General features: G+C 39.9%; 2 protein-coding genes across 3 annotated transcripts in view; both read right to left on the reverse strand.

The window, feature by feature from the left end:
• Positions 1 to 8,967, reverse strand: part of LOC144666964 (uncharacterized) — a 92,905-nt gene extending 83,938 nt beyond the window's left edge. The window contains exons 1-3 of the mRNA XM_078528416.1: positions 8,621 to 8,967; positions 3,041 to 3,403; positions 1,421 to 2,682 (exon numbers count right to left, since the gene is read on the reverse strand). Of these exons, the coding sequence (XP_078384542.1) occupies positions 1,858 to 2,682; positions 3,041 to 3,388 (1,173 nt within the window). The 5' untranslated portion in view covers positions 3,389 to 3,403; positions 8,621 to 8,967 and the 3' untranslated portion in view covers positions 1,421 to 1,857. The remainder of the gene's footprint in view (positions 1 to 1,420; positions 2,683 to 3,040; positions 3,404 to 8,620) is intronic.
• A 502-nt stretch (positions 8,968 to 9,469) lies between these two features.
• LOC144666975 (uncharacterized) lies at positions 9,470 to 14,206 on the reverse strand. 2 transcript variants are annotated; one of them, XM_078528429.1, is made up of 7 exons: positions 14,091 to 14,206; positions 13,854 to 13,898; positions 12,591 to 12,641; positions 10,899 to 11,015; positions 10,722 to 10,756; positions 10,008 to 10,096; positions 9,470 to 9,647 (listed from the first exon to the last, which is right to left on the reverse strand). In XM_078528429.1, exons 1-7 carry the CDS (start codon positions 14,095 to 14,097, stop codon positions 9,545 to 9,547), a joined length of 447 nt encoding a protein of 148 aa, XP_078384555.1. In that variant the 5' UTR covers positions 14,098 to 14,206; the 3' UTR covers positions 9,470 to 9,544. The 2 variants fall into 2 exon arrangements, with proteins under 2 accessions (XP_078384555.1, XP_078384556.1); XM_078528430.1 differs by lacking the exon at positions 13,854 to 13,898 and having other exon boundaries at positions 14,091 to 14,204.
• Positions 14,207 to 14,281: the final 75 nt, after the last annotated feature.

Raw genomic sequence — 14,281 nt, forward strand, 5'->3', positions numbered from 1 at the left:
TTCAAGATTTCTTTGATTCAAACAGCCAATTAAGAAAAATCGATTTAATTTAAAAAACCTGTCTCCAGAGCCCTTCGTTTCTCGTGTTAAGGCCCCGCCAGCTAAGAAAAACGAAAAGGCCTATGGGGACGAAAATAAGTCCCATCGCACCAGCCGTGCGTCTAGTGAGTTCTAGGACGTGTATCTTTAAACCACCGGAGGTCCGGCAAAGTATTGTACCATGCTCTTTCATACGTCGTGTGGCCTTCTGCATTTAAACGTCTCGTATATAAAAACTTACGTTACAATAACTTAGAAAGCTTAAATATAACTTATTAACTACGTAAACCTAGCCTGTTAACAGTTTCCCCAGTGGGGCATATAGGCCCAAAAAAATTAATCGGCGGGCGAAGCGAGCCACGCATAATCGGGGGGGGGGGGGGGGGATAAATTTAGGACTTTTCTTTTCTCCCCCTTCTTACAAGTCTAGTTTTATGCTACATACTACTTACGAATTTACGACAGTCAACTAAAACTACGACATTTGATAAGCAAGACTTAAATTTGCTTAGATTGGTTTGATATCTTGCCTCAACAGGGATTTTTATTTCAGAGGACAGAACCTCTACAGTAGAGGCTGCATTTTGCTGCCCCTGACTTTGGTCTCGGAATTTTTCTTATAGTTATGTGAGTAGACATTATCCTTAAAAATCCTCCTTCAAGTTAGATACGACGGATGTAGATTGTTGTAAATCTTGTACATCGCAGATCATAATAGCCAATGGTCTCATGTTTCAGTCTTTCACAGGTAAAAAAGTCTGCATACGAGCCTAGTGGCCCATCAGGCCGGAGCTCTCTGATCCCGGTTTCCGTAGCATGAAGCGACTACTCCGGACGGTTCGATCCGGAGTCCAGCACACTAACCATTAGGCCACCGCGCCTCCCTTTCCCAGGTTGAGTCAAACAATAATTCAGTGGATCATGTTTCAAAGTTTGATAGTATGATCCTGGCAGCCCTATTTTGTAATTGCAGGAGTATTGCATTGTCACCATGTTTAGTATCTCTTTAAAGACTACGTTTCTCGTCTTGTTTTTCCATGTCTTCCAGTAGTGGGAGGAGTAAAAAAGCAGTAAAAGTCTTAAGAAGACGCTAACCAGTAAGTGAAACATACCATTCGGAAAAAAAATCTGACTTCTGCCAACTGCAAGAGAAGTCTAATAAAAGGAACTTTGGCCCAGCTACCAAGAGCTCTTAGGAGCTAGGTCATTTAACAAGGTTTAATAGTTCGGACAAAATCCCCGCAAACTTCTAAGAAAAGTCGATTTTTGAAAAGCAAAGAAAGTATTTTAAGCGATGGCAGGTGTTACGTTTGGTAGAAGAGACCGAGGAAGATAACAAGCTACTAGTATCAAAACCATATGATATCGATACTATACTGACCTTTTACTGCGATATCGATATCGATACTATGACGTCATTGACTAAGCTAGTATGTCATGTGATTTGTTTGACATAGGACAGTCTGTTGATCATTGCTCAATTTTTTTCCTAAGTTGCATCGACATTGTGTAGACAACAGGCCAGAGAAGCCAAGATTTTAATTTATTGATAAAAAAAGTTACCCAGGCCTCGCTCAAATGTATAGACATCAGGTGCTGAACAGATGACCGCAGGCTGAGGTCAAGTGTAGTATTCAAAAGGGTATCGAAAGCACCGATATTTCTCGCAAGTATCGCTTTTTTACGATATTCTCTTGGTATGGCGGTATCTAATATTTGGTATCGAATATCGGCCTATTCTTTCTGACTGATCAATTGTGCCATTGACCGATTTCCTCTTCCTCATTGTAACGTTTTTTCTTTTCTTTATCAGTTAATCTACACATCATCCTTCTTGACTCCGAGCCAGTGCTGGGTTGTTGACGATAGCGCCGATGAACAGCGATGTTCTGGGTTGAAATTATTATAAAAGCCAAAATTGAATTCAGAGCTGCCCATACCTGGTCTTCCATCAAACTCACAACCAAAAACAGCAAAGCTGTTATAGCTGTTGATATACCAACATTCATCATCACGATTGTTCGTATGTGAAGTGCAGTCGTGACACTCAATTCCCCGGATGTTTAGATATTCGTACCTCTTACAAACCCGGTAAAACGAGTCAAACAAATTTTGGCTTGCCACGCTTGTGCGTGCGTAATCTGTGTAACTGAAACCTTGGGAATAGAAGTTGCAGGTCGCTCTCAAGTGAGTCGAGTGTTCAGCGAGATGCTGCATGTGGGACAAAGACAAACGGTGCAAGGCCCAATCAACTTCCATGGAGTCTTCGTTCACAGGATAATCAATACTAAAGTGCTTTCTTTGAAACTGGTCGTTATTTTCTAGTGAGAATGACTGAATGAGAGCCCAGAAAAATTCCGATTCTGATTCAAGGTCACAGTACACCAGAAATGGCTGATTCTGAGCGTCATATACCCTGTATCTTCCTGATGTCGAGACGCCATTTTTCCAGATGTCTTTACATGTCCGAGGATATTTGAGCTTCTCGCACCGCTGACCAGTGTAATCGTCAGGACAGGTACAGTTAAACCGTACAGTCTTAGGATCACAAATCTCCTGACACACCCCTCCCTGGAGGCAAGGATCTGGCTCGCAGCACTTGTTAACACAGATATCTTTTTCCGGTAAGTATCGTCTTCCTCCCTGAAAAGAAAAAAAGTAGATTTTCAACTCAGAGCAGTTTTCAATTAAGTGTCGCAAAACCAAAACCAAAGTAATCACTATGGCCAGTCTCAATTGGCGAAAACAATCCATTGAACCAACCAGTTGACATCAAATTTTCTGCGAAGGATGAATGAACAGCTACTGGAAGTTTCAGCATTATAGAGTAAATCCTTTTCTCAAAATAACGAAAAAAACTTGAGAGGGTGGCATCGTCCTTATACGTCCGAGGATTAAGTCATTTGCAAACCAAGAATTTTTATCTTTAACATTTATCTGATTTTGCTTTGGGTTTCTGTTTGCGACCGTTTTGAGCTTTCTTTTAATTACTTTTTCTTACCTGTACAGTGTAGCTTCTCACCAAATCATAGTACCAAGACCCTCGATTGTGTTTTAATGCAGCTGGCTTCATCTCTTTGTTGACATCATTCAGCTCGCAGTTGCCTTCCACTGTATTCTGTAAATAGTTTATAGAGACACACAGACACTCGTCTCTACACTCCATGTGACACTGGGCAGCGCTCTTAACAGTGATTCTTCTAATCACGTGACCCTCAAGAGCGTTGTCATGGACGACATCTTGATCAATGACAAACTTGAAGTGTTGGCAATGTCCTCGACATGTGTCACATCTCACGATGCTTGTTATTTTCAGGAGAATGATCAGCGACACCAATGAAAACATCATTGGCTTGGTGATTTCCTAAAATTAATTGTAAATAAATAAAAACTTTCGTTAAAAACAAAGCAATAAAATTATTTGCTATGGCTTTTTATTCTGATCTTGCGGCATTCTTCAAAGAGGTATTAATATATTATTACCTTATCAACGTTACAATATAAAGTTTCACATTAAATTCCCATTTAACTGAAAAAGATAAAGGTGTGACATCCAACAAGACAACGACCAATAACGGTCTTATCTTTTTATGGAATGCCGCTACAAAGACTGGAAATTGAGAAAAACACACAGTGTGGCGAACACAGTGCTCGACATCCCCCATCCTCAGCTGAATCCTGAATGCCTTCTTTCGGGGCCTATTTCAGCAGCCCGGAGAGGAGCCACCAGAGAAATGCTGCACAACAAAAGGCCAGAAAAGCATCAGTACGACCTGACAAGGCTTCTCCATATCCAAGCGGACGGAGATTCAGCGTTTTCTTGTATCCGTCTAATTATAGACCTCTTTGCTCTGAGAACAACCCCGATATCGGACAGAAACCGAGTGACTGACGTGCAAGCAAAACCACGGCACCCAAGCTCACTTGAACAAAAGACGGCATGTCCACCCACGATCTTCGCACTGACTCTATGGCCATTGGTTTCTCACATACCCATTCCATATTGATCTTTCATGGCCAGTTAACTCAACCAAAACAACGGTCTTGAGAATGTCGGCCCACAGTACCAGTTCGGGGCTGTGTAGATCTGTTAGCATCTTCCAGTTATCACGGCTTGACACCATAGGCATTTCCTTCCTGGCGGACTTCTGCTTGGCCCTTTTACCTTTCTTTACGAAAAAATATCCTGTCTCGGTGGCAAAGGCACCTTGCTTTGACACTTGTTCTCGACAGCAGAGGCAAGGACTTTTAACACCTGGTTGTGCCGCCAGATATACTGATGGAGCGACGTATCGCACCCAGCAAGAATGTGTTCCAGAGTTCCCGTCTTGCCACAGCGTGTACAAGCCTTTATCTCCTAGTTGTACAAGTTGACAGGGGTTGGCAAGAGGTCATACACCGAGCGCAGAAGCATGTTGTTCCTCAAGGGTCCATTGTCCATAGGTCTGACCACTTAACCCGTCTGTTCTCAACTGCTTCCCAAGTGGTCCATGCATCCTGCTGAGGCTGTCCCACTTCAAAAGAAACCCGTCTCTATTTTTCATCCTCCTAAGCTCATCAGTCATCGTATCACGCCTATCCCGCTCACTCTTGCGTTCCCTCCAGCCAAGTCCCCTACGATCCCGCTGGACAAACTCCAACAATCTCAACCTACCCTCAGCTCCTCAACAGCCTCCGCAAAGGACCGTTTCTTCCTAGATGGTACATCAGGGCGCACAGAACTAATTACAGGATCAGTAGAGTCCCTCATCATTATATAGAGCCGAGCTTTGACAACCTCCCACTCTCCTCCACCAATAACATCATTCGGAGCTGGAGCTCTGCTGAAGAGCTATACAGGGCCACGCTTGACAAGAGCCTTGGTACACCTAGCCACTTTCTAAGATAGCTTTCGTTACTTCGCTCCATGGTCTCCACCCTTGTCATAGTCACTTCATACACCTGTAGCGGCCACATTAGTCTGGGAAGCAGGCCACACTGAAAGCACCAGGCTTTCAGCTAACAAGGAAGGCCACACTTGTCTCTTGCTTTAAGCCCTTCTTCCATTTTCCTCTGGATCTCAACTCCTCTATGTCTCTCTGTCAGTGGGTGACATAACCATCTGCCACAGGCTCTTCTTGAACAGTTGGAATTTTGACCCCTGCGATGTAGAAGTGCACAACTTTATGTGCACTCTTCACAAGGGCTAGGCTTCTGCACTACTTTGGCTTAAAAGCCTTACGACACCACTGGATCAAGCTCTCAAGTCTTAATTTGTCAACAGCTGGGTTGTGTCCTCCTGTGTCCCCAGTTAAGACAGTCATAACCGGACCATTTGTGACCTCTACCCTTTGTGCAAACTGCTCAGCTCCTCTCAGCACCATCTCCATGGCCAAGACAAAAAGCAGTGGGGAGATTGAACAGCCCATAGAAATACCAATTATCAAGGGCTGCCACCTCGAAGTATGTAGTATACTATGTAGAAAATCCCATCTGGAACGCGTCATAGTACTTCATGTTTCGACTCATGATGAAATCAGACACCCTCTCTGGAACATAGATTCAGCCTAGATTCAAGGCTTTCAGATTCAGCTAGATTCAGCCAGATTATACGCAGGCCTTTCTTCTCACGCCTGACACTTAAGATGTTATTCCAGATCATTGAGGCATGCCCCAAGCAACCAGAAATCCTAGTACAATTGGTTCTGCAGGCTTTTGGACAGATGTGTCGATAAAGCTATTTTCCAGAACAAAGGTTGCCATTCTCCTCGCCAACACCTAAATAAGATCTACCCCTTCGCATTCAGGGGTGATATTGGCCTGAATTGCTGGAGACTCTCTGAATTACTCTCCTTTGGTATGAAGATCCCATCAGCAATGCAGCACTACAAACTTTTGATGTCTTCCACGTTACCTTTTACAACCTCCACAGGATCTTGAACACAAGTGGATACCTCTTGTATAGCTTGCAAGAGATCCCATTGATCCCAGGAGCACTTCTAGTCTTTGCTTTTCTCAAAACGTCTCTCACCTCTTCTCACTTTAAGTCGAAAGTGTCAACTGGGAATCCAGGTTTGGCAAGACACACCAGCCCTTCCATCTCTGGAAGATGTTCATCCTTCGCATGGCTGGAATAGGCGTTTCGAAGATGCCCCTCCAGTTTGCACTGAGAGACCTTCAGGGTGCCAGTCTTGCCCTGTTCGAACAAGCTCTTGGAGAAATTGTATGAGTTCTTCATGAAGCGCACAAACTCAGCTCTAGATATACTCTTCCTAATGCCATCCAATCACCTATCCCCTTCATGCTTCGTTGCACATAGGGCCTTAATGTCTTCCAACCGCCACGCTCAGAGTCTTTGTTTCAACCGCCGCAGTTCTGACCTTTGTTGACCTTTGGCTGCCTGTCGTCTATTTGCCTGTTGCAGCCTCGCCGTCGTCTCCACCTTCTCAACTCCAAACCTTTCAGAAGAACCTTGTACACTGTCCTCTCAAATATCCTTAGCTTCCTCTCAACTGACCCTTTCAGTATACCCTCGAACACCAGGGATAGCTTCTCACCAAGACACCTCCAGGTTGAATGGCACTTGATCCGCATCTTCGTCCGATGAACCTTCATCCCTGTCGTTTTCCGAAATTCTCTTCCAAAACAGCAAGTTGCTGATGTGGTCCGTGGGCTGTTCCGTCCATCAACATCAATATGCGTTCGAGTGGGCTCCTCATTCTCCACCTCCCCCACCCCCCCCCCCCTCAACTCGGGGAACCCTGGTGGTCTTGACCACTTTGAAAGTCAGGATGTTGAACTGACAGAACGTTAACAAAACAGAACTTTAAACAGGTTGGTATGTTCGTTTGCGACAACAAACAACTTTGTAATACACAGTTCAGCATTTACCATATGATTTCTCTGTTGTATGTTTCGTAGAAAGAGAGCGTCAACATGGCCAATTTATATGTCTCTGTTTGTGATCATAAACATAGCCAATTTATATGCAAAATCGTGCAGCTAAGGTTTGTAAGAGAATCTCGCAACAGGGTGATGATTTCGCGGATTTGTTTTTTTTTTCACAAGTCTTTAACTTTGGATTTTTTGTCGCAGTCGTCCCGCGAAACGGTTTAGTACGAATAAGGTATACTTACTACATTTGTTTTATCTTATCTTTATCTGCTGCGGTGAAATTGGTTGCACTTTAGTAGCGTCAACAGCAGATGTTTTAATTAGTATCCAACTGAGTGATTTTACTCTTTATCATTTCCCTTACTCTTTCGCTAAATTTTGCTTTTTAAACTCTTGGAACAGTGATATGACTGTTTTTTCACTTTGTTTACTGTATTTCTTGCTTTCTGATTGTCCCACGCACAACGGTCAACAGAGAATAACCGGAGCATGAAGCTTATTAGAAAAATATGGAATGTGTTTACAATTTTCTTAGACATAGCAAGAAATTTTAACAAGAGTGGCTAAGATACTGAATGTAAAGAGCACTTGTCCGTCAAAAACAAACCGCAAAATGTCAAAATTAACTCTATTAACAAATCGACCGCATTTTCCCATGGTCTTCACTCTTATATAGACCAGAGAAATGACACCATAAAAAGTTTAAAACTCAGTAGCAGATATTTGGACATTTTATGGCGTAATATCCATGGTCTATAACAGCGTAGACCATGGAAAGATGTGTTTATTTGTTTTTCTCAATAACACGGAAAGTTTACCGGTGAATTAAATGCAAGACACCTGAAAAGAGCGAAATTGCGCGCGAGTGTCAAGCTCGTAAGTCTTAATCGCATTTTTCGCGGGAATTTTTTTCTCTCAAGTCTTTAATTTTGCGGTTGTTTGCAATAACGAAAATAAAGTCCCCGGAAAACTATTACAAATAAGGTACACTTACCAACTTTATCTTATCCTTATTTGCAGCGGTGAGATTTGTCACACTAAGTGTATCCAGCTAAGAGTGATTTTTCGAAATAAAGTTAATTAAAATTGTTATTCTTGGCTGGTAGAATCTATCATAATTTTTTGTAAAATGTTTACTTGTTAAACGCAATGTGAATTTTTAAACTCATCTTAAATAGGAACCACCATCAAAAACGTTTTTCTTTTCGCCTCATGTTACCAAACTGCTATTCATCTGTCATTGATTCACAAATACTCTTCTTCACGACAGTTTCTTTTTCACAATCAGTTACACATTTCAAGCAAGTATTCCTCAATCGCAATAGAATGGCGCTCTTAGTTGTTATTTCTACATCGATGATCGTTCTAATCTAGCAAGTTTTAGCTAATGTAGATGGACGAATTGTTAACAGTCAAAAAATTAAATTTGGACCTTCTTGATAAACGATGACAGATTTCATTATAAACTTCACATTTACTTACGAGTAGAGATATAACAAAATTATAGTTTAAAAATGCATTTAGCACTGATGTGCTTACTGAGGACACTGTAAATAAATAAACAAATATCATAATTCGAAAACAAACTTGTTGAAAATCCCAACTGGTCGGAGGCTGACCAGTTGGCCATTTACAAAGCGTGGAGGAGATGAATTCGGAGGCACCGAACTAAAAGTAGCCGATAAACTTAGACGGAATTTACACGTACCTTTATATGCCTTGTCACTCTACCACAAACAAGAAGCACAAGTGTCAATTCTGTTGTTAAAGGCGAGCAGATGTTGTTGGCATCCCACCGACGGTTACTTTGCGTAATTAAAGTTGTTGATTAGCAAAACGTTTCGGGGAATACTAATTTTCAGTAAGACTGGATGGACATAATGGTGCAACTTGAGCGCACCTGTCTCCATTTACCAACAAACGATGATTACAAAATCAAAATATTCTCAACCCACAAAACCTTTTCTTGGAACAGATATTACTTATTAAAGTTTTAACGTCGGTTATCGCATTTTTAGCTTTATGATTGGCTGATGCACTGCGATCAATAGCGAGTAACCAGAGCCTAAGCTTATTTTGAAAACATAGGATGTATTTACAATTAGCGAGTAACCAGAGCCTAAGCTTATTTTGAAAACATAGGATGTATTTACAATTTTCTTTGTCATGGCAACAAATTTTTAACAAGAATCGCTGAGATAATTAATGTAAAGGGCACTTGTCTGTCAATTAAATTAATTGCATAATTTCAAAATTGACTCCATTTAACAAATAGAACACATTTTTCTATGGCCTACACTCTTACAGACCAAAGAAATGACGTCATAAAATGGTCAAAACTCAAGTGAAACCACGAGCCGTTTTACTGTCAATTTTGGACACTTTATGGCATACCGTAATCTCTATGGTCTACAGAGCGTAGACCAAGGAAAAATGATTTCGATTTGTTGTTTTTTTTTCAATAAAACAGAAAATGTACCGGTGAATTAGATGCAAAATAAGGGCGAAATCGTGTGCGTCACAGCTCGTATGATCGCACTATAAATCATTGTACAAATACTGTAAATCTACAATTTATTTTATAACCATTACATATTTTTGTACACATTTACACTATTGCATTGGAGGAGTTTTACATGTTCAGTTTGAACTTCAGTCCAGGTGCAGCCTTGTGAGTGAAGTTGCCGTACCACACCTGTGATTTGACATCTGTAAATGTTCCCTGGCCTTCAAGCCTGTCAGAAACACAGCATTATCAATATTATCATATATTTTTCAGCCTGGTACAGTTTCCAACAGAAAACAGCATTTAGGATCTACAATCCATGTCACAATTCTTGGGACATTTGCCTGTTTTATACTTAAAACAGGGGAAAAAATTAGCAATTACCCCCTGCCCCATTACAATTGTCAATATGTTGGGTACCTTGAAAAACAATGCCTTTGGTTACTGTCTATTTTGCAACATTGGTTTCGGGCTTATTTTTTTCGGGTTCAGGCTTAGATGCAAGCGACGGTAATGCAGTTGGATAAGCTTGTCACTACATTGTTACCTACGTTATTTAATTAAGGTGAAACAAGTTTTAGATTCTTACTTATTCTCATTGAAGTTTCCTTCATAAAATGAACCATCTGGCCAAGTATATTTTCCATATCCGTGGAACATGTTATTGACAAATTCCCCCTGCGATAAACATGTCTGAATCAGATTGGGTATTCAAGATCATTTATATTCTAAAACTACTGGATTACGTCAAGACCCAGTGCAGTTGGAGAGGTCATGAGGTGGTAGCAGTAGTGGTAGTCGTAGTAGAAGTGACTTTTTGCTTTCTAGTCAGTAAATTAGGTAATAAAATAATTGTTATTGTTTTTTTCGTGAGAAGCGTGATTTAACTTAACATCAAGAATTTGAAGTTCTTCTCAAATGTTTATGCAAACTGAAGCAGTTCATGGAAAGGATCTGGTCTGAAATAATGGACTGGTCTTGTTGGCAATAGTTTCAGCTGAAGTAGCACACCACCTCCTCCCCCCTCCCTCCGACAAACTATTGGAGAGTACCCTGGCAGGCTCAAGTCACAATCCTTTTAAATGAAATATTTTATATTGTCTGCATTTCTGATTCCACAAACCATAAAAATACATACCAACTAGATCTAATGAAAACTTCATTACAATCTTAATAAAAATTTAATTTTTATGTTTTAAGTTCACATTTTTCGGCCAGTCAGAATCTTTCATTTTTCTATAATAATTATAGTTTACCACTGATAAACTGTATAATCCTTAGTCATAGTGTTAGCATGCCATACCTCATATAAAGCCCCAGATGGATGTAATAGTTTTCCTGCAGAGGACAAGCAATGGACTACGTATTAACTTCATAATATTACTTTATTAACAATAACATTATGAAAGAGTTATTATCATATACAGCGCTGTAATAATGATAATAGTTGAATTGAAAAATACATGTAATGACACTTTACCTTGTCCATTCATCTTATCACCACTCCAGTTTCCATGGTAACTAAGTCCATCAGAGGTTATATGAATGCCGTAACCTTGACGCTGCAAGCCTTCATCTGCTTGGATGAACTCACCATCTAAAACAGAAAAATAAAATTCTAATTATCACAACCAGCTCTCTCTAACACAGACACTGTCAGAACTGGCTCCAATTGTCCATCTTAGGGAACATTTATTATTTATAACAGGGGGTGAGCTGGCAAGAATTGAGGGGGGGGGGGGGTCATAATAAATCCAGGATGTTCTGAGGGTGAGGGAAGTCACCTTCAAATGCTGCAGACAAAGAGAGCGGCTACCTGTTTTCTTATTAATACTTCTCTTCAATTATGATCGTGTGTACTACAGTATTAATGTCAAATACAAAAAAGTCTTGATATCATAAAAATGATGTTGCAATGTTGTGCCCAGATCATTTTTGGTAGAATATAACTGGAACCAGGGGAGTTTCCTCTGCAAATTGTTTTCACTCTCCGAGAACCATGTCCTCGTCGCTGCCACTTTCTCTCTCACTAATGTTTTCGCCACTAGTTTGGTTTTGGATGTGTGCCTACTATAGACCTTATGCAAAGATGGTTGTCATTCATTTCTGTTGTTTGGTCAATTTTCGTAAAATGAAGATGGTGGCACTTAAATATAATATTATATGAAATATTATGCTATTCTGAAAAGTTCCAGTGTTTTGGGTTAAATGGCTGCAAAGTTATGACTCATTCAAAAAAAAAGTCACCCTAGCCTGCCTAGCCTCGTTTTCATGTTTTTGGCAATATAAATGTCCCTGTAACTTCCCATTAGATGAAACTGTGGAGAAAGTATAGTCTTTAAACTTTATACACTGATTTACTTTGACTTTATCTTTAAGTTAGAGTAATTTAATCTTGTTGACAAATGATTCTTCCGGGAGCCAAAAATTAACAGCTGCCATATTTAAAAAATAAACACTGGTTGTTAGTAGGCTTCTTCCTGTTTGGGGAATTATGTTTTTTTTTTTAGTTTGGAAGGAGGTCAGCATGTTTTGGTTTTGTCTATAACGAATTAATCTACCCAGCCCATCCCCTGGCATAGATAGATGGCATGGTCCCTTAGAGATCAGGTGTCTGTCTTGTACAGTAGGGTTACAGTAAAATGAATGAAAAATGGCAGGGACAAGACCAACACCAGGTGTCTATCTGATAGGGGTGTCCATGTTATAGGTGTACATGTATGTTAAGAGAGAGTTGACAGTATTCTGTGAAATTTATGCAATAGGAGGTATGGCCTTAAAGCCTAAATGCCCATGTTTTGACCCTACAGCTACATGTACTTTCGTCCTTTAATTATTTACTCTCATGTCCCTTTTTAAAGATTAAATTATAAATGAAATCATATTCCTGCACTAGTGTGTTGTAATTAACATAAATAGAATTCTTTTTTTAAATAAATTACATGTATATAACCATGGACCAATAGATCTAGACTGTTTTCGCCTAGGGCCAAAACTACAATTTGTAGCCTGCCTGAAAAAAATTTAGTGAAATGTTGTTGTTTAAATTTATCTTTGGTTTAAATTTTTTTCAAACCAGTTTGATTCTTAAAGGGAAATAAAATTAAACTGGTTTGAAAAATTCTGAACTACATTGTACTATACACTTGTGTACATGCATGCATGCACTTACCATATTTGTCTCCATTTGGAAACATGTAAACACCATTAAGCACTGGTGGACCTAAAGGACCATTAACATAAATAAAGAAATATATATGGTGAAGGTGATTAAAATGTTACTTCAAACTTAGAGCAGTTTTCAACTGAGTGTCGTAAAACCAAAAACAAAGTAATTACTCTAGCCAATCACAAAGGACACAGACAATCCAGTGAACCAATCAAAACTCGAAGCAAATACACGAAGCTGGCAAGAAGCGCGGGAAAACGTGCGCGAGCGAGTCACGATTGGTTTTGGTTTTACTTCGGATTGGCTGAGAAAGTAGCGCGAGATTTTTAAGCCAATCACTAAGCGTAGTAATGCAAAACCAAAGCAAACGCAATTAACTTTCAACACTCAAGTGAAAACCGCTCTATCATTTAAGAAATTGTCATGGTGCACATGGTCAAAAAGTCATTGTTATCTGTCTTTAGTATGCAACAGATATCCTGCTACCAAGGTTGAATCAGAAGTACTGCACAACCTTGTCGAGTGAAAAACCCTAGGAACGAGTCTTGCAAAGCTCTGTATTTATAACCTGACAGTTTGACGAATAATAAAACTAAATTATCCTGCTTGACCTTGTGGAAATATAATATTTGCATCTATTTTTAGCCAACTCTGTCTGTCTCTGATTTTCTGCACAATTTGCAGGAAATTGAGCCACAACATCTATTGAGAACTAAAATTGCATGCATTGTTTGCGTCTAAGCATTGATTCATGTTCACTGCATGGAAATTATCAAGATTTAATTGGATATATCAAATGCAACATCAAAATTGAGAAGATCAATGGCAAGTGATGGTGAACTTTGCACCCATGGCCCCTACACAGGCATTCTTTTGGCTCGTCACACAATCTTTCCTTCCCAAGGAAATGTTGTCTCCTTCGCATCCGCTTTTTGGGACGTCACGCAATGCCCCCCCCCCCCCAAAAAAAAAAAAAAGCCGTCCCAAAAAGCGGCTGCAAGGAGACTAAAGGAAATGGAGATAAGACTGGGGAGGAATGATTAGTGTCAGATGAGCTAAAAGAACATCTGCGTAGGGAGCAATTGCACCCATTAAACGGATATTATTTTAGAAGACCAAGAAACAAAAGTTGTTTCTCTACATGCACATTACAAGCTTACATATGCATAACACAATGTTTAGAACTTTGCTTGTCATGCGAGTGATTTTAAAAAATCATCTGCACAGAACCAAACAATCACTAAACATGTGCGTGTATGTTTTTACCAGCGTCAGCTTTTCCTCCTTTCTTTTCCTGCTTCTTAGTAGGAGCTAACAAATAAGAAAATATAACACTTAAATAATTATTTTCATCCAAACATGTAGCTTACTTAGCTTAGCTGTAGTTGTAACAAACCAAAACAAAGTTTTTGTGCACCTAAATTTCCGCACTTGCAGAAAAACTGTCATTTTTTTAACGTGAAAATTGCAACCATAGCAAAATGTGTCAAAACTACATAATACCTGGCATGATCTCAAGTCTCAGAATTAAAAAGGTTTATGAATTCGTAGTGTTTCCAAAAGTTTTCTTGTCAAAGTTCATCTTCGCTTCGACTCCATAGCAATAAGGCTACCAACGCATTGTGGGAGTTTTAAAACGCGTCTTTTGATTGGTTCAAAACACTGAAACTATCGCGTCTTCTCATTGGTCAAGT

The sequence above is a fragment of the Oculina patagonica genome, chromosome 9 (genome assembly GCF_052425735.1).
Source record: "Oculina patagonica isolate OP01 chromosome 9, crgOcupat, whole genome shotgun sequence".
In the NCBI taxonomy this organism is placed as follows: domain Eukaryota; kingdom Metazoa; phylum Cnidaria; class Anthozoa; order Scleractinia; family Oculinidae; genus Oculina; species Oculina patagonica.

Excerpts from the sequence above, each read along its gene's own strand:
- LOC144666975 (XM_078528429.1), bottom strand. Across the intron at positions 12,642-13,853 it reads AGGAGGAAAAGCTGACGCTG|GTCCACCAGTGCTTAATGGT; the intron begins GTAAAAACATAC and ends ATGGTCCTTTAG. Across the intron at positions 9,648-10,007 it reads GGAAACTTCAATGAGAATAA|GCTTGAAGGCCAGGGAACAT; the intron begins GTAAGAATCTAA and ends TGTTTCTGACAG.